At 35.6% G+C, this 20,836-nt stretch overlaps 1 protein-coding gene and 1 long non-coding RNA gene across 4 annotated transcripts; one reads left to right on the top strand and one right to left on the bottom strand.

Moving 5' to 3' along the window:
* Positions 1-665: 665 nt before the first annotated feature.
* On the bottom strand, positions 666-20,226 carry LOC107561274 (uncharacterized). The gene is made up of 4 exons (XR_001605832.1): positions 20,216-20,226; positions 8,346-8,351; positions 5,012-5,015; positions 666-731 (listed from the first exon to the last, which is right to left on the bottom strand). It is a non-coding gene; the product is annotated as an uncharacterized lncRNA (long non-coding RNA).
* On the top strand, positions 5,376-11,833 carry atad1a (ATPase family AAA domain containing 1a). 3 transcript variants are annotated; one of them, XM_016245683.1, is made up of 10 exons: positions 5,376-5,449; positions 5,891-6,119; positions 6,368-6,487; positions 6,783-6,903; positions 8,558-8,758; positions 9,908-10,014; positions 10,105-10,194; positions 10,291-10,341; positions 10,919-11,085; positions 11,394-11,833. In XM_016245683.1, exons 2-10 carry the CDS (start codon positions 5,949-5,951, stop codon positions 11,518-11,520), a joined length of 1,155 nt encoding a protein of 384 aa, XP_016101169.1. In that variant the 5' UTR covers positions 5,376-5,449; positions 5,891-5,948; the 3' UTR covers positions 11,521-11,833. The 3 variants fall into 3 exon arrangements, with proteins under 3 accessions (XP_016101169.1, XP_016101170.1, XP_016101168.1); XM_016245684.1 differs by having other exon boundaries at positions 5,382-5,449; positions 5,934-6,119; positions 6,368-6,466; XM_016245682.1 differs by having other exon boundaries at positions 5,382-5,449; positions 5,934-6,119.
* Positions 20,227-20,836: the final 610 nt, after the last annotated feature.

Raw genomic sequence — 20,836 nt, 5'->3', positions numbered from 1 at the left:
AAACTCCCGCGGCGAATAGAACGGCTTGCAGTTAATGAAGAGCACTTCTAGATCTGAACAGCACATCTTCTTTAACACAGTTACATCTGTACACCACCTCTCATTGATGTAAAAGCATGTCCCGCCGCCGCGCAATTTCCCCGTTGATTCTGCGTCATGATCTGCTCTGAAAAGCTGAAAGTCCGGGAGACTCAACGTGCTGTCCGGAATGGCGTCTTTCAGCCAGGTTTCCGTGAAACACAGAGCAGCAGAGTTTGAAAAATCCTTATTTGTCCGGGAGAGCAGAAGGAGTTCGTCCGTTTTGTTGGGTAGAGAGCGGAGGTTCGCCAGATGGATGCTCGGCAACGGCGTTCTGAATCCGCGCTGTCTGAGCTTGACGAGCGCGCCGGCTCGCTTCCCCCGTCTGCACGTCCTGAAGCGCTTGATCAGCGCCACAGCTCCCCCGACTACAATGTCCAGCAAAACATCAGAATAGTCGAAAACCGGTGAAATATCGGGTGGTGTGTACTGCCAAATGTCCAGCAATTCGTCTCTGGTGAAACTGATTGCAGGGATATAACTAAAGACAGGACAAACTAACAAAAACATAAAAACAACTGCAGAGCATGCTACGGAGGCAGCCATCACCGTCGGCGCCATCGTACTTTCAGAGTGGAGCTAATTTGCTAACCGGCAGCTATCTGAAGCATTCAGAGCGTCAAACAAACACATATCAGTTCATCCACACATCACTGTAATAATCCATGTATATTTACTGTATATTCACTGAAATGCATAATGTACTGTAATTTTCTGTCTATAAACTGTGTATCAGATTGCTAGCTGTGCTATCACGTTTCAAAACAATGTTTCAAATATCAAAAACGCTCAAACACACGCTCATAAAGCCTTACCAGACGTGCATTCATTCCTCTCCACGGCGCCGCTGAACGTCTATTTCGCAACCTGGACAAAACGCTATATATCTCGATGGAAGCATGCAGAAACGTGAAAATGGTCTTGTTTGAAAGAAGAGATCCTAATCTAAAAGATAATATAGAGTATATAGATATTTGTGGCTGTTTGCGGCTGACTGAAGCAGTGCTACGAATATAAATGTAAATTTGCTCAGAGGTGACAAAATTTTACATTGCGATTCTATTGAATAGTGTGATGAACGCTGGGGGAGTTCTTTTCTTAGTTGGGCTTTGGCCCCGCCTATAGGAACCTTTTTGCAGCATGTTCTCTTCTGATTGACAATGTCTGGATAATTGAACTCACCTGGAGGATGTTTAAGGAGGAGAACAGGTGAGAGGAGGGGTGTTTTTGGCTGAGTGAACGTGATGGGCTTTTGTCGCTCAGGGGAAGATGGGGACGCTTTGTGTTGCTCGAGACCATTAGGGTTTGTCTGGCACTGAAGATAGCTAGATAGATTGAATTTGTGTAGTTAGATAATGCTGGGGAGGGTTTAGGAGCGCTGACCATATGTTCCAAGAGCGTTTCAAAGAGACTGTATTGTGCGCAAAGAGGACTCATGCGTATTCCAGATATTGTGATTCCCAAGGAGAAGTGTGCTGTGTACCAAAGACTAATTACTGCCAGTGACGTTGTGATTAATTGCCGTAACTGCGGAGACGAGAATAAAGCGAAGAGGAGCGCGTGCTTTCTTTGAAGATACTGGTCCGGCACGGCTGATTCCTTTCCCTAGACCCCGGGGTGGGGTCTTGTGTCCTGGAAACGGGGAAGTGTTTTACATTTTAAGTCTCTTCACGTGTTGTGTGTATGTGTGAGTGTGTATGTTAGTTGTGAGTTTTAAAGTTTATATGAACATGATTACTCCTTCTCCGTGTACGGGACTGGGGAGGCGCTGATCTTTTCACCTGTTAAACTGATTGTGTGACCACGATTTCTAGTGTGCCGTGCGGGGCTGGGAATAACCACTAGAGTGCAGTGTTGAAGTTTCACTTGTGTAGCGCCGTTTGTCCTAGTGTAGGTGTACAGAGTGAAATGTTCGTTGGACTTATTTAAATGTCTCTTTACATAACGGTTATATTTTTCTATGTACAATTGCCAAATAAAGTGATAATTTTCTATAAAATCAAAACATGTACCCTCTGGCCTCCATTAATTTGATTGAACCTCTTTAAGTTAAAAGAGAGGTTTATTACAATATCATTCGATCTGTGATCGTCACACAATGAATTAATCTACATCGTCAAATTCCTGAGAATGAGAGCTTTCTTGTGATATATGACTTGACTTTTTTTGTGAAAAATATATAAAATACACATTCTTCGTAAAAATTATTCGCAATGGTTAGGCGGAAATTTGTGTGTGGGACGAATACATTTCTAAGCTTAATTCTACTGCTTTATGAATACAAAAACCAAAAGGAATGGTATTCTTTGTAAAGATTTCAAATGAACCCATACATGGGCTGATACCATATAAGGAAGGCTATGTAAATTAAGCATAAACATTTTTTACGCGATTTTGGACCCGTATCCGGGTTTAACTGGTTTTAAAGGAACTATAAAAATACAATTTGCAGAAAATGTGCTCATCCTCAGGCCATCCAAAATGTATATGAGTTTGTTTCTTCATTGGAACAGATTTGGGAGAAAAAAAATTTGCATTATCACTTGCTCATGCACATCCTCTGCAGTGAATGGGTGGTATCAGAATGAGAGTCCAAACAGCTGTTAAAAACATCACAATAATTAAGTGAAAAGCTGCATAAATACATAATAATAATAATAGTATAAAGAGGTTTTTTTTCCTTCTCTATGAGCAAAGACAGAACTAGCCAAACACAGCCAGATGCATGGTGCAAGCCTTGAGACCTATACACATATAAAGTGTGAATTCTGAGAAAGAGATCTGGCAGCGTTGTATCATGTGAAGTGTTTAGTGGACAGGGTTGTCACTGACAGCCAGGAACTCCATTTACACTAACAATAGAGATACAGCAGGCAGAAAGAACAAGTGGATATGGAATCTGCACATACATTTTTATTATTATTTTATTTATTTATTTTGGTTTTCAGTTGTCACAGCCTTTTTCCAGCTTTATTTGTTGTCTTTTTTTTGCCCAAATGTTGATGCTTTGTTATCTTTTGCATGGTTTAAACCAAATAGCTGAGAAATATTACATATTTACTTTAGTTGAATATGTAAAACTGATTCGGGTGGATTTATAAGAAAAATTGCATGAATCTGTGACAGAAGAACCGTGCTTTTAATATGCTTGATTTTGGATGAAGTTGGAATCATCTGCATCTCTGCACCACTTTTCTCAACATGCAGTTTGATTGGCTTTTTAATTACAGTGACAAAAAAAAAAAGTTGGCCTCAATCCTCAGTATAATAAAGATTAGATTTTGGGTGCTCTGGGAATCCAGTTCCCTCTAAAGTGTACACTGCTCTCATAGCTTGTGTTGCTATCAACAGAGGAGAGAGAGGTGACAGGAACAATCACCATAAAAATTTCCCACAGGAGCTACTTGATCCTTTTAAATCATGTACAATGCAATGGTGATTTGAAGTTGGGGAAGGAGAGAGACTTTAGTCTCGGAGGAGTGGGGAGTGTCGAGCTAAAATGATAGAGGTTGCGGAGCAGGTCTCTTGTTGCACTTTTAGTGGTACTGCACTTCACTGCCAGACACATCATTATGGAAAATATGGTTTCTGAATCAGCTGTAAACATAAAAAAAAGTTTTGCATTGAATATCCTGTTTCATTACAAAGTAACATTTTATGAATTTCAAAACATTTTATGAATTTAAAATGGGATGCGAACACTGTTCTATGCTTTCTTTAAAGTAAATTTCAAACAGTATTAAAGGAATAGTTCATCCAAAAATGAAAAATTGCTAAAAAAATTTACTAACCATCAGGCCATCCAAGATGTAGTTGAGCTTGTTTCTTCATTCAGACAGATTTGTAGAAATGTAACATTACATCACTTGCTCACCAATGGATCCTCAGCAGTGAATGGGTGCCGTCAGAAGTCCAAATAGTTGATAAAAAAACATCATAATGAACCACAAGTAATGCAATTCACATGACTCCAGTCCATCAGTTATAACGTCTAGTGAAGTGAAAAGTTACGTGTTTGTAATCCATCATTAAGGAATTTGCAGGTTAATTCTTTTCAACAAATGTTCATTTTTGAGTTAACTATTCCTTTCATAAAGAATAACCTACTCTCTTCCTTCTTTAGCCCAGATATCACTGGACTAAAAAGAGAATAATTGCAAACATAATATTTCTGAATAGCAGCCAACAAAGCGCTAGCAGGAATGTCTATGAACAGATTAAAACAGAATTCACCTTTGCCGCATTATGTAGCCTAAATGCACACAGTTTTCTCCGCTAATTGAAAGATTGAAGAAATTACATGAATGCATCTCCCAGTTTGCATCCATCACAGGAAGATGCGAGCACCATGGCAAGGCAACTAATCAAACACAACCATTCTTAGTTTATTTACTGGCTTGAAGCCAAAACTAGTCCCTGTTTTTGAAGATAATGACTCCTTGATGCCAGCAAGCATACAATCTCCAGTTTAATTTACCTTCAATATTTTATGCATCCATGTTTCTGGTTTATTACGGAGGCTGATACAGTCTCAAGTGTTCTGACTTTCTTTCAGACAGTTTATTTGAATATGCCAAGTTTGCCCTCATGTGGTCTGTAAAGGAACTGAGGGCTGGATTGGTAAACTGATAAGAATATGTCAATTACTGTCCGTCAGAGACAAGAGGAGGGTACAGAACGTCAGTAAAACAAACCTAATATGTTGTTTCATTTGTGATGGTGATGATGATGAAGTAGGCTACTGAGGAAATGTGTGCAGATCAACCAGCTACGCTAGACTTTAGGTAGGCTAAGTACGTTGCATTTTTTTTTATTAACAGATGTGGATTTTTAATAAAACCCCTGTGTGTTCCAAAACCAACATGGTTGCTCTTTAATAGTTTGATAATTAAAAACTGCTTGATCAGCACTCTGTTTTGCTCAACACACACACAGAGCTTCTTCCTTTAATTTAGCGAGTGGTAGGAGCTTATTGCACACACAACTACTTTAACTAACTAAATAAATAAACACTCTGAAAAAAATCTACATTTTAAGTTTAGATAATAGACATACAGACACCAATAGCCTGTCAAATCAAGCAGAATTTATTATTCTGTATTATTCTGACTAGTTTTTCTTGTGGCCACCAGCATATTTTGCTATGTCGATATGCAATGTTTTTTAAATGGGTGTTAAACAACATTTTGAGCAAGCCAACGTCACGTTTATTTATTTATTTATTGCCATTTTGTAATAATTACAACAACAACAACAACAACAAACCTCAGGACGGACGTAGGAACCTGTGTTTATAGAATGTATTTTCCGGACGGTTCGTGTAGTGCGGTACACAAGTCGATGTGTGTGGATTACAGTGCTGCTGTGAAATGTGAGTGAATTTTATATAAATGTACTGTGTTTTGATGTTTATGTCTTGTTTATGAGACTGTGCATGGCACTCGCCTGTGATTTCCGTAATGTGATGAGCGTCTCTGAAAAAGAATCTATCTAGAACCAAAAATCGTCTAAATTTTTGTAGGATGTCTCTCTCTTACTATGCATTGCAGTTAAAATATAGTTTTACATACGGCGATATTATTTGCTGTCGTCGTTTTTATTTGGTTAATCGAATATATTCATAGTAATACTCTATAATAATACTGTTGTATTGTGAATACCTTTCATACATGGCTAAATATGAAGCCTGTAATTTTTTATTAATGGTCAGTCAAATTTTTATTAAATTTGGATCTTTAAGTGTATGACAAAAAAGCAAGATAGAGGTCATGTACTAGATGCACTGTGAATATTTCTACCTGCTCTGTTCTAGATTGACACACCCAGTTTGTTTTTCTTGTCCAATGGGCTGACAGCGGGGGTGGACCAAAATGTTGAGTGACATTCCTCGGGACGCCCTCCTCCGCCCTCTCACCCGGAATGAGGTGGTGGGGATGTTGGTGAGACTGACCATCTTTGGAGCTGCAACATATTACAGCATCAAATGGGTGGTGGAGGCTTTTGACCCGACACAAAAACAAAAAAACCAGGCCAAGAAAAGGGTAAAGATATCTCTGCTACAGAATGTGTTCCAAGGAATAATACATTCAATTTAAATACAGCGTTTCATGTGAGCCTGTAGCTCAAAGTGCTTAAAAATAGATTTGGAGTCAGTTTCAAAAACAGTTGATTCTTTTATGGCTTGGCCATTATTTGTTGTGAATTATTATATGGTACATTTATTTAAATTATTTATTTTAAATTGTTCAATTATTGACTCATTTATTCATCCACCCCTCACTTTCCCCAGGCAGAGCAGTTGATGAAGCAAATAGGTGTAGAGGGCGTCAGTCTGACGGAGTATGAAATGAACATCGCAACTCTTCTTGTCGATCCACGCAGCATCAAAGTAACCACCAATACTGTTGTAGTCAGTGCAAACCTTTCATCAAATCACACGGTCCCTCTCATTACATCAACATTTTGAAATTTTGCTGTTAGTGGTAATAAAGACAAGAGTTATGTAATTTTACATTGTCCGTTCAGCTTTAGTATTACTATTCAAACTGATTTCGAACTGAATTGTGTTGACAGATTGGAAGTCGTTTCTCTGTTCACACCCATGAAGGTGTGACCTGCAATCATTATAAGCACTGGCCTCCCACCAGCCTTCCAAGTCATTAGTAGCTTGTATGATAGAATATCTTCCTTCTTTTCCTTGTAAGGTGACCTGGAGAGATGTTGCTGGACTAGATGAGATCATCTCAGAGCTGCAAGACACTGTCATCTTGCCTTTCCAGAAACGTCACCTCTTTTGTGGTTCCAAGCTCTTGCAACCTCCCAAAGGTGAGACATGGAGAAAGCACATGAAACCACAGTTCTGTTGGAGTGTGTGTTTTGTCTCCTATTTTTATTGTGCATTAGTGCTACACGATAAATCACATTTTTATCATGATCGTGTTTTGATTGCTTCTCTCAGTTAATTAGGCATTATTATCTGCAATGTTTACCTAGTGGTTTATTTATTTATCAGATTTTTTTTTCCATTTGCGTTATTTTGTGTTGGTCACAAGCAGGGTTTGAAATGAACACCCGCCAAATGCGGGTAAAAATCAGCGGTGGCGGGTAACGCTGTCAAATCACTAGCCAATTTGGCGGGTCACTTTTTGTAAGTTTATGTTCACTCATTAATTTCTTGGGGAAGTTCTTGCAAGCCAAATCTGCGCAGATTTAGCGCAAATACTGAACTCATTACATTATCGAGAATATTGCAAACACCAAACAAAACCCCTTTCAGAGTGCACGCATCCGCAAAAGCGACTACATTAACTTAGTGCACATAGGCATTTAGAGTGTGTTCTTTCAGTGCATGATTCAGCCTATTAATATGCATTAAGAATGATCACATAATTCAAGATAATGTATATATTTATATAATTTCATATAGTTAATCAATATCACATGAAGAGTGCCATTTTAAATAAAAAATCAGCATGGTTACAAATGTGAATTGTGAATTGATTTTATACAACAGTTCAATAAACAATAAGTTAATATAAAGAGACTTACGTTTTAGACACCATGCCTGCTTTTGCTCTATTTCGCCAACAAAAATAATTCCAAACACAGCCACTGCACTGTGTTGCGTCTCTGAGCAACGTGACGGTGTTTTGTTCCTGAATGAATCAACCGTTTAAATGATTCGGTTCAGCCGCAATGACTCACTTATTAACAGCGACTTGCTGCCGCCTACTGGCGGTTTTAATTGTTTTAATTTTACATCTAATGTATCTTTTCATTTTTAAAATTGTTTCAAATATCAGTATTCAAAATTTCATGTTTAAAATATCAAAACATTATTTATGCATTTGCAACTGCAGGTTAAAGCATTCCATGTCCCTCTAAGCTGCATTAACATATGTAAATACATCTAAATCTTCGTATGCAACTTCTGCAAAGATTAATTTTGTTAATACTGATTTCATTTGTTTAGTATCAGCCTAAATGTATCATTATTATAATTGACTGATTAAATGTAAGAATTTGACTCAAAAGATGATGCACACTTTTAGAAAAAATGGCTTTATAAAGGTAAAAATGCACATAAAAGGTAAAAATCTATTTAAACGTATTGGAAAAGATTAATTTCTATCACTGCTGTGAACTGACCACACAAAATATGAAATATATCAAAAACTTAGGGTTGCCAGATTTCAAATCTTTTTTTTTTTTTTATAAATGCAATTTTTGTCCAGTGTTTACTTAATCAACGTATTCAATCTGGCAACCACACGCTCTGCACTAAGAAAAAAAGCACTAATAATAATTTGAAAACGCCAGAAAACATGTATGTTGGAGTTTAGCAATCTCTGTTGAGAAAATCTGCTCAAATGAAATTATAATAAAGCAAATCTGTGCAGCCCTATTGTACATGTAGTGGCAATATATGAGAAATATGAAAGTAAAGATGGTTATTCATTATTTTTTTTCTGACTCACAGGTGTACTATTGTATGGGCCACCAGGATGTGGAAAGACTTTAATTGCGAAAGCAACAGCGAAAGCATCTGGATGCCGCTTTATTAATCTCCAGGCCTCCACTTTGACTGATAAGTGGTACGGCGAATCGCAGAAGCTGACTGCTGGTGTATTCTCACTGGCTGTCAAGATTCAGCCCTGCATCATTTTCATTGATGAAATAGGTAACTACTGAATGTGGTCTAAATATCTGGCAGATATTTAGGGATTCCAGACAGATAGGAAACATATTAAAATGCCAGCTTGTTGAATGTGCTGAATAAATTCACTCAGCACTACTATGGTGATAAACCTACCTGTAATCCCTATGTATATGCAGGTGTTTTATATTCATGGATTTTATGGAAAATGTGGTACATGCAGATTTGCATAATGACTGCAATGTTTTCAAGGCTCAATCTAGGCACTGTTTTTTCAGTGCTGATGACATTTGAATAATAATGTAATGTGTCCCATTATCTGTGAAACTGAGTCTCTCAGGCATTTTATCATAGCATACTAGCTGAAATAGCAGTAAAGGTTCATTATTTTAAGTAATTAAAGCCAGTACCACATATTAAATGACAGACCCTGAAAATGGGAAATTGACAAAACTAAGACTGCAAAAAAAGTTTCTAAGTAATTTCTTGTTTAAAAATGACTAAATAGTTGCACTGTATATAATCTTATGTAACTGTGAAGTGTATATATATATATTTATAATATGTGATTTAAATATAATACATTAAAACATTTTGGGATTAGTGAATTTTTTGAAAGAAATGACTGCTTTTTTTCTAGCAAGGATGCATTAAATTAATTATAATGTTGCTAAAGATTTATATTTCAAATAAAACATTTTTTTTAAAAGAAAATAAAAATAAAATAAACAATAAAAAAAAAACTTTCTATTCACCAAAAATCCTGAAAAAATAAAAGTATCACAGTTTCCACAAGTATATTAAGCGGTACTGTTTTTAACATTGATAATAATCAGAAATGTTTCTTGAGCACCAAATCAGCATATTAGAATGATTTCTGATGGATCTTGTGACATTGAAGTCTGGACTAATGGCAATTTCATTATAGGTATAAATTGCATTTTAAAATATATTAAAATAACAGTTATTGTAAAATTTTAATAATACTGATTTAATTGTATTTTTGATCAAATAAATGCAGCTTTGAAGAGCATAAGATATATCTTTCAGAAACATTAAAAAAACGGTACTGTTTATGTAGTTCTGTAGTTTCCTCATGCTACTGTTTACATTTCTTGGGTTGATTTTATAGTGGGTTTATTACATGTATATCCACATAAACTCTTGCATCAGATTCATTCTTGAGGAATCGTTCCAGTATGGACCATGAGGCCACCGCTATGATGAAAGCCCAGTTCATGAGTCTGTGGGATGGACTAGACACAAACGCAAGCAGCCAGGTAACACACACATATGTAGGTTTTAGAGGTCATTGCATTTCCTCAAAAGTGATTAATAGAAAGTAAAAGTGTAATGAGGTCAATGTCCAGGTAATGGTGATGGGGGCCACAAACAGACCACAGGATGTGGATGCAGCAATACTGCGCAGAATGCCCACAACCTTTCATGTAGGCCTGCCTGTGAGTTTGCTGAACACACACACTTTTATGCTCTTGTTTTTGTTAATAGGCTGTCTTAATCAGGATAAAACATAATTATTTTTGGTCCAATTTCAGAATGCAGCTCAAAGAGAAGAAATCCTTAGACTTATTCTGTCTGGAGAAAATGTAAGACATTAAGCTCTTCTTCATCTGCACCACAATTCCTTCACAAAATGTTTTGTCTTTAAATATAATGCTTATATTAAAGGTGAAGTGGCAGAAATCCATATATTTACACAACCATTCAAAAGTTCGGGGTCAGTAAGGTTTTGAAGTGGATATAAATACGTAATATTGTGAAATAATAATACAATTTAAATTGTGTTTTCTGTTTGAATATACTTTAAAATATAATTAATTCCTGTGGCGGAAAAGCTGAATTTTCAGCAGCCATGCATTACTCCAGTCTTCAGTGTCACATGATCCTTCAGAAATCATTCTAATTTGATGATTTAATGGTCAAGAAACATTGCTTCTTATTATCATTGTTGAAAACAGTTGTGCTGCTTAATATTTTTGTGGAAACCAGATTCTTTGATGATATAAATTTCAAACTAACAGTATTTATTTGAAATGGATGCAATTTAATGCATCTTCGCTGTATAAAAGCATTCATTAAAAAAATCTTACTGACCCTAAACTTTTGAACGGTAGCGTATAGCCTATATATAAATTATTTTATTTGAATCTTTTTTTTCATCAGTTAAGTAATGCAATTAACCTGAAAGAAATAGCGGCTCAAACCGAGGGCTACTCCGGCAGTGATCTGAAAGAGCTTTGCAGGGACGCTGCCATGTACCGCGTTAGAGACTATGTCCGCAAACAGCAGATGAAACAGATCGCACAACAGTTCCAGCTGGATGAAGAAGAGTATGTCTATGTTTTGTATAATACCACACACACACACACAATGGTGGCATTTTATTTGTGTGCACAACATGCAGCTCGTGCACCATGCCCTAACCAAAGAGGTTTATAATATCTGGAGAAATCTGTCCCATTAATCTCAAGTAGTTGTTCAGCTGGTTCATTCTTCTGTTTTGTTAGAAGAGAAACCGTTCAACATATTCTTGAGTATTCTTAGGTGTTTTGAAATGCTGTATAAATATGCAGTAATGTATGTAAAAGTACATTACTCATCACTGATTTTGTCCTGGTGTCCTCTGGTGTGTCCTCAGGCATGTGGACAGCACGCAGCTGAGGCCCGTGACTCAACTGGACCTGCTGTTTGGCCTAGATAAGATGAGAGAATCCAAACAGGCTACAGCTGACCCAGCAAATCTGAGAGAGGTGCCTCTGGACTGAAAACCTCTCACTTTACACGCTCATACACTCATTTTATCTCTCTCACTTCTTTCTTTCTGCCTCATCTTTTGCCTTTCCTTTTTAAATTATTTTTCTTCGTCTTTCACATTTGTTACATCTTAAACATTTTAAGTTTGCACTATAATGAATTTACAGTCAGATACTCAACAGTAACCATGTGCATATTTATAAGAACAGTAGTCATTAATAGTACACACACACTAAATGGAGTTTCATTATTCTTGAGCATTTTAAATTGTTTAAGTTATTTCTGTTATGATCAACTGTTGGTTGCATATTGTGTAGAAGCAGATACCCACTTTTTTTTTGGATATGAGAGAGAGGAATATAAACTTTGCTATATCTATAAATGTTTTAGTAATCAGGACCACTGAGTGTTGTCTAACTGTCTTATTAGGATGCATGAGTATTACTCTAAAGTTAAACTGAATAGTGCATGTGTGACTTTCGTCAACACCAATTTAGCCATGATAATAATAATAATAATAATAATTTGTGTCAGGAACATGTCTGGGTCTCATTCAACCCAAAATCAAAAGAAAAATTAGGCCATACATTTGTTTCTTTTACACCGTGACATTATTTTCAAGACAATTAATCTTAATTTTCACAGTAATGTGGGTAATTTTATATGATTTAAAAGTATCTATATTTTATAAAAGTATTTTTTATTTTTTATATATATATATATTATAGTAATACAAATATTTTTTTTATGTTACTAGAAAGAATAATTTCTCTATTTTTATCTTTTGGTTTTGGGGTGAAACATTTTTTAGTGAGATCCAGCTGACTAGACATTTACATTTTGTTTGTGAACAACAGCATTTAGTAGTATAGTAAAAATATCTAAAAAGCGTATTTTACACGGAATGAAATTACTCTCAAGGTTCATATAGACTATATAGGACCATTTAGTGACCACTTGAATAAAAGTTGGACACGGGGACAAATGGTGCTAGATGCATCTCTACTAAGCAGTAATTGTTTTTCATTGGATAGTGAAAGACGTTAAGCATCTGTCATATATTGATATTCAGATGAGTCTTAAGTGTGTTTAGAAAGATTTAGCTTGGAACATAACTAATATATCATTCAAAGTGTCAAACCAGCATCATAATACTCATTTATCAGGTACTAATATGGGCACAAAGGCCAGCTTATTTCTTGAAACTACCAGTTTTGTCTGTCCTCACAGAAGTTTCTGGCCTTTCACCAGCTCTAAATGCAAAATTTATGCTTTTGTCAAACCGCTCAAAAAATTTAAGCAAGTGTTTCCTGTTTGATTGATGGGAGCTGATGGGAGTAGGGAAAATGTGTCTGGCACATTGATTAATGGTCCATCAAACATTGCACAGAAATGTCTTCATTTATTCAGATTCATGTTGTTGTGTTTTGTTTTATGTCATGGGCATTTTCAATGATTTAACAATGTGATATATTTAACATGTAAATATATATATATTATAGTAATACAAATATTTTTTTTATGTTACTAGAAAGAATAATTTCTCTATTTTTATCTTTTGGTTTTGGGGTGAAACATTTTTTAGTGAGATCCAGCTGACTAGACATTTACATTTTGTTTGTTTGTTTGTGAACAGCAGCATTTAGTAGTATAGTAAAAATATCTAAAAAGCGTATTTTACACGGAATGAAATTACTCTCAAGGTTCATATAGACTATATAGGACCATTTAGTGACCACTTGAATAAAAGTTGGACACGGGGACAAATGGTGCTAGATGCATCTCTACTAAGCAGTAATTGTTTTTCATTGGATAGTGAAAGACGTTAAGCATCTGTCATATATTGATATTCAGATGAGTCTTAAGTGTGTTTAGAAAGATTTAGCTTGGAACATAACTAATATATCATTCAAAGTGTCATCATAATATCATAATACTCATTTATCAGGTACTAATATGGGCACAAAGGCCAGCTTATTTCTTGAAACTACCAGTTTCTCACAGAAGCACAGAAGTTTCTGGCCTTTCACCAGCTCTAAATGCAAAATTTATGCTTTTGTCAAACCGCTCAAAAAATTTAAGCAAGTGTTTCCTGTTTGATTGATGGGAGCTGATGGGAGTAGGGAAAATGTGTCTGGCACATTGATTAATGGTCCATCAAACATTGCACAGAAATGTCTTCATTTATTCAGATTCATGTTGTTGTGTTTTGTTTTATGTCATGGGCATTTTCAATGATTTAACAATGTGATATATTTAACATGTAAATATGCTGGTTTGGCAAACTGCCAGCACTAATTCCATGCTTGTGGAGAGACTTTAATGCTGCTCTGTTCTGTTTTGAATGTTTGTTGTTCCAGTTTGGTAATCAGGTACTTGGTTGTTTTATAATGAGCAATATGAAGAGAGAAGGGGAAATGAGCTCAAATCTTCTGCTTGCTGTTTGTTGTTAAAATCACCTTCTGTTATTGCATAAAATTGTGGTCGTAAAGGAATAGTTCACCTAAAAATCCAAATTTGATGAAAATACACCCTCAGGCCTTCCAAAATGTAGATACATTTTTTTCTTCACTGTAACAGATTTGGAGAAATGTAGCATTACATCACTTGCACACCAGTGGATCCTCTGCAGTGAATGGGTGCCGTCAGAATGAGAGTCCAGACAGCTGATGAAAACATCACAATAATTCACAAGTAATCAACATAACTTCAGCCCATCAATTAATGTCTTGTGAAGCAAAAAGCTGCATGTTTGTAAGAAACAAATACATCATTAAAGCATTTAGCTTTAAACCGTCACTTCTGGCCAATAATAATTCACAAGTAATCTACTCGACTCCAGTCCATCAATTAATATCTTGTGAAGAGAAAAGCTGCAAGGTGGTAATGAACAAATCCATCATTAAGAAGTTTTCAACTTCAAACCATTGCATCTCTATCCATTATTGCTTTCTCCCGTGAAAAAGTAATCTCATCTGAATTGGAACGGAAATATGCAGAGAAGTATGCCACTGTTTACAAGTGAAAACGGTTATGAACACATGCCAGTGGATTTTGATATGAAAGAACAGCAGGACTTTTTCAGTGCAGGAAGCATTATTATGGATTATGGACTGGTGTTTTGGCTAGAAGTGACGGTTTAACACTAAATGCTTTAATGACGTATTTGTTTCTTACAAACATGCAGCTTTTTGCTTCACAAGACATTAATTGATGGGCTGATGTTATGTTGATTACTTGTGAATTATTGTGTTGTTTTTATCAGCTGTTTGAACTCTCATTCTGACGGCACCCATTCACTGCAGAGGATCCACTGCTGAGCAAGTGATGTAATGCTACATTTCTCCAAATCTGTTCCGATGAAGAAACAAACTCGTCTACATCTTGGGTGGCCTGAAAAAAAATTTAAGCAAATGTTTATTTTTGGGTGAACTGTTTGTTTAATGTTGGTATAGTTTACTTGATTAATTATCTCTGGGCGAGAAAGCAATTATTCGCTTAAGTTGTCTTGCTAAATTTAAGATAAAATGAAAACTCACCCCAGCATGACAGTGTTACATAAATCCATCTGGAATATATTAAATACTTGTTGTCAGAATCATGTGCATCAGTCAGTAAAAATGCAAACCCTCACAGTTCCTAATGTTAACATTAATCTTTGGCCTTTTCACCATCTCCACACATGTACAGAGCATTCTGTTCTTAAAATATGATTACAAGAGGCAAACATAAGAGAAGCTGTTGACATTCAGCTCTTTGCTGTATTTTTTGTGCCTCGTTTGCATCAAAATTGCATAACCTTTCTGTTAAAGCCATGAGTCATAATTTTCTTTGCATCAAAAAGCTCTTTCATCACTTTTCTCTATTCTTCAGTAAACAGTCAAAAATAGAAACGGAGAGAAAATAGACATGGAACTTGTGTCAGTGAGTGCATTGCTTTGTTTAGGTCAGGCCTGTCATTGCTAATTTTTCTCCTGTAAAAGTTGAATAACTGATAGTTATATATTAGCTTTTGAATATTGCAAAATATGCTTTTTAACCAGTGGCCGGTTGTAAAGACTAGTCTTAAAAGTTAGACACCTAATTTTTTTCTGCAAGACTGGTCATAATTTTTTTTAAAGTCAGTTACATAAAAATGTAGATTGATCTCATTTGAATCTGAAAAGACAGACTGATAACCACTTGGTTAACTGCTAGTTAGTCAAACTAGTTCTTAAGACAGTCTTAACGTGGTGACTATATTTATGCAACTGGAAAAAAACAACTGGATTTGCACAGGAAAAAAGCTTTTATCACTGTCTGCGATAGGAGTCCACAAGAGGGCAGTATTTGTATTGAAATATTTCTGAGACTTGTAAAAGTTCTTTAAATGAGTGTTTAAAGGAATAGTTCACCTAAAGCCCAAACTAAGAGAACTTCTGAAAATGATGCTAGTGTTTTATTTTTCATCCAATTGCCATGAATGGGAACTGACACTTTCAAGATTCTAAAAGGAGTCTATGTGACTTGTGTGCTATATTCTAAGACTTTTGAAGGCATATAATAGTTTTACATCAGGGATGGACCCACATTCATTGTATTGGCATAGAAAAGAGCAACTAGTACAATTATTCATAATTTCTGCTTTTATGTTACACGGAACAAACTTGCTGGTTTGGAATGACATGAGAGTGAGTAAATAATCAGATTTTCGTTTTTGGATGAACCAATCCTTTAAATCCTGTCCTAAGGCAGTAAACCAGATCCACTGCTGAAAAACACTTCTTACAAAATCTAGATCTCTTGACTTCCAGTGTTATGGAAAAATATCTTATGCTAGAAGTCTCTTATGCTAAAAACAGTAGTATTGTGAAATATTATTACAAAAAAAAAAAAGTATTTTAAAATGTGGTTTATTCCTGTGATGCAAAGCTGAATTTTCAGAAGCCTTTACTCCGGTCTTCAGTGTCACATGATCCTTCAGAAGCCATTTTAAGATGTTGATTTGGTGCTCAAGAAACATTTCTTATTATTATCAATGTTAAATACAGTTGTGCTGCTTAATATTTTTGTGGAAACTGTGATACTTTTTTCAGGGTTCTTTGATGAATAGAAAGTTCAAAAGAACTGCATTTATGTGAAATTATAATGTCATTCCTGTCACTTCTGATCAATTGAATGCATGCTTGCTAAATATATGTATTATTTATAAAATAAAATAAAAACTACACAAGTTTACACTCATTCTCAAACTAGAAAACAAGTATATCATCTTTCTAAACCAAATGTGAAAAATAGGGAACATTTTAATCATTTTCATTAACACTAATGAGGTCTTGCTTGGGAGTTGGGAGTTCTGCTTGTAAGGCTATACAGTAGATATTTGATCAGGAACTTTAGTACTGTCATAACACGCAAATGCAATCCACTAAAAAACATGCAGAAAGAAGATATGAGTACTTGCATTTATTTGGGATTATTTTTCACAGGTAGATACTACAGGTATGGTATGTACATATTTAACAATAATATACAGACCAGATGTCATCAGTTTGTATTGTATCATATCAAAGATGGATCATCATCTGTTGTTTGCATATTCTGTACGGTCTGTTTTGATGTATGATTGAGGGGCACAGGCTACATGCTGTTGTACTGATTACTGCATCTTTAAATGAGTAGTTAGTGCCTGATGTCTCAAAACAGGACCAACTGAAGTATACTGAAAAAAAGGGAAAACACAGATTGTCTGATTTGCTCAATCATATTACTGATTATGATGGGCAAATTGTTTTTGATGATGACATAAATGAAACTGTAGTTCCCAGCATGCTTTGCATGGGAATTAAAGGGGAGAGTAAAAATTTTGAAATTAAGCATAATTTGTTGTGTTTTTGAGCAAGATAAGAAAAGAGGGAAATAGATATTATGTTGATTTATAACAAGTTCCGTTAAACTGGGTTACCACTGGTGAAGAGTGGGGCTTTTGCTTAGGCTGAGGACAGGTACATGTCTTTCCTGCAATAAAGCAACTGATATATGTACCACAATGAAACCACTCACTTAACTGTAGGGTTGTTAGCTAGCTAGCCAGTATGGAAGCCTTTTTCCACCACTGAATAAAAAAAAAATTGTTGACTTTTTATCTCACAATTCTGGCTCTTTTTTTTCTCCCGAGTTAAAAAAAATTGCAATTATCTTTATTTTTTCCCCCCCGTGGTGGAAACAAGCTTCCATAAGCTAGTACTATATTACAGTTGAATTAATTGAATCCTGCAGGGAACCGTATCAAATCACTTTGAGAACTTGCACAATTGGTGGCTGACTAAATACTTTTTTGCCCCACTGTATATGTATATATCTTTTTTTTTTTTTTTTTTATATCATTCATTTTTATAGCTTTATCTTAAATATACTGCTAATTAATAACCGATGTTCATTGTTCATTTAAGGTTGTGACAGTTTTGCAGTTTTGATGTATTAATTGTGTAAATGTATTATGTAAACCTAAAATCTGCTGTAAAAAAATACTGTCACTTATTCAGATAAGAAGTTTCTAGAACCAATTTATTTGTTTTTCATCTTTGCCCTCCAAAAATCTGTGATTTTGTGATCTTTATCTTCAGTGTTTTTACCTACTAGCTAACTAATTATTCAAAAGTAGCTTGACCCTAGTTCAGCTTTTTGATTTATGGCAGTTTTGTGGAAAATATTTTGAAACTATTGTAGCTTTCGATTCAAGTCAGTTTTTTTTATTGCTGTTTGACCATGTTTGTGCACAGAGGAACAAACTTTCAGTAATTTTTTTTATTTTACTACACTTTTAAGTGGCCGAAATTATTACTCCTTCAGCTTTTTAATGGAGGATTAAACGTTTTAAATGTCAATGCAGCATTTATTCCCCTAGCACATTGCTGTTTGATGTTTTTCATGTGTTTGCACTATAAATAGTTGCTTTTTTCTTTCTCTCGCTTTCTCTTATAGAAAAAGATGTGCCCACGACGTTGCTGTGTGTTTCTTTTAATGGAGTGTCATGTTTTACCCTCCTGCAGTTCTGAAGGGCATGTTTGAAGATTGTATAATGAAGTTTAGTATATTAATATTCCTTTGATATTTAGAAAAGAGAAGTCTTCTGCAGTGTGGAAGATCTTCGGAAAAAGCTCAGTTGCATCAGTGCTTAAAGCATTTGTTTAGTAGCATGCGGTTCAAATCCCTCATCAGCCTTAATATTCCAAGGAGACATCGCTTCCTGAGACTTCTGCTTTCTTTCATCTCAGATGGAGATGAACTGAAATGTGTGTGATGTGTTCAGCTGAGATTAAGCCCTTGTTGAGTATGTAACATTTCTATCATGTTCCCAACTGCTCAAAATAATCATGTGGCACAAGTACTGCAGCACCCCATATATGTTATTCATGATGTGAGCCGTTTCCTTAACATACACCAGACCTAATTAAGAATTGTAAAAGTAGACTAAAAACCCTAGTCCTGACCTGGAAGAGAACTAGTATTTTTCAGGGTCTGTAGGGAATTTCCTGTGTTTTGAATCTTAATTCTAATATGCTGATTTAGTGTTCAAGAAACATTATTATTATCAGTGTTGAAAACAGCCTCAAATTGTGGAAATTTTTATAGCCCCCCCCCCCCCAGGATTTCAAATAAAGTTCAAAAGAACAGCATTTATTTAAAATATAATTTGTGTTATAATGTAAAGTCTTTACTGTCACTTTGATCAATTTAATGCATCCTTGATTCAGGGATATAAATTATGTTAATCAAAATATAAAAGTAGTGCAGAGAGCATGCTTTAAGCAAAAGTAAACACATTTTTGAGGATGTGTTTAGCCGAGATATGATTAATAAATCATGTGAGTAATGGATGCCTTAAAGACCATAAAGGGCTTCCCACGAAACCATTTTTGCCATGAAAGGAGAACTCTCTGGAAGTGATGACCTTTCTCACTGACAGGATGTAGCTCTATATTTGTGTCTTGGTTATATCACGGCTCTAGATCTTAATATGAAAATGATTAGGATGTTCACCTCTCTCTCTCTCTTCTTCTGAGCAGAGCTGGAGTCAGGATATAAAGGCCGCCGTTCCATTACCACTGCTGATTGAGTCTAGGGGCGTTTTGAGAGGTTTTCAGATGAAAGTAGTTTAAAGGTTGTGTGTGTGAGAGAGGGATTTGAGAGACCCTTTCAGACATCAGATAAAGGGTGGGTGTTGGAGACTTTAAAAAATTGTGCGCATGGGTTTTTGGGTGTGTGTTTGTCTCAGTACCTGAAGCGCCATTTTGTATGTATGTGTGTGTGAGGGCTCTCCTTGATCTAAAACCTCTTTAATCCACCAAATCAAAAAAATGATTAGGATGTTCACCTCTCTCTCTCTCTCTCTTCTTCTGAGCAGAGCTGGAGTCAGGATATAAAGGCCGCCGTTCCATTACCACTGCTGATTGAGTCTAGGGGCGTTTTGAGAGGTTTTCAGATGAAAGTAGTTTAAAGGTTGTGTGTGTGAGAGAGGGATTTGAGAGACCCTTTCAGACATCAGATAAAGGGTGGGTGTTGGAGACTTTAAAAAATTGTGCGCATGGGTTTTTGGGTGTGTGTTTGTCTCAGTACCTGAAGCGCCATTTTGTATGTTTGTGTGTATGTGTGTGTGAGAGCTCTCCTTGATCTAAAACCTCTTTAATCCACCAAATCAAAGTAAAAGAGCCATGGATCATTAACTCTGAACCCAGCTTCCGTGTGTATCTATGTGTGTTTGAAAGTGAAAGCGAAGAGTCAAATACTGATCCAACAAATCAATCTTTTTCTTATGTTATCATCTACTTCTAAGATGCAGAGCCAGTTCGGGTCAGGGTCCTGCTATCCCATACTTGCATCCAATTCTGCACTAAAACGGTCTTGGTAATCCCCTGGGGGATTTTGATTTGACTGGTACTCCTGAATATGTTATATATTATATGGCCTATTATATTTAAAAAGGCAAACACACACACACACATAGCTGAAGATATTCATGTTTATTACTTTGTTTTTTTTGTTGAAAATGCTCCATTGGTTTATTACAAGTAATAAGTTCAAGAATGGGAACATGTTCATTGCAGTCATTTTTGGAGTTCAAATGTTTTGTAAATTTTTTAGTGACACCTGTGTTGCTTGTTATTTGTTACAGCCCAGAATGTTATTGTTACACTATAATATTGTTATACACAATTAATATTTTAAAGTAGTATAATATACATAATATTGTATAACAATATTGTTACATAATAAAAAGACTGAAAATGTGAAGTTGCACTTCAGTTTGTTTGATATTGCTATACCTAAAGTAAATAAAATGTAAAT

This window comes from Sinocyclocheilus grahami, unplaced genomic scaffold (genome assembly GCF_001515645.1).
Source record: "Sinocyclocheilus grahami isolate Dianchi unplaced genomic scaffold, SAMN03320097.WGS_v1.1 scaffold762.1, whole genome shotgun sequence".
Lineage (NCBI taxonomy): Eukaryota > Metazoa > Chordata > Actinopteri > Cypriniformes > Cyprinidae > Sinocyclocheilus > Sinocyclocheilus grahami.
Note: the sequence above shows the minus strand (reverse complement) of the source record. Positions and strands in the feature narration are given on the sequence as shown.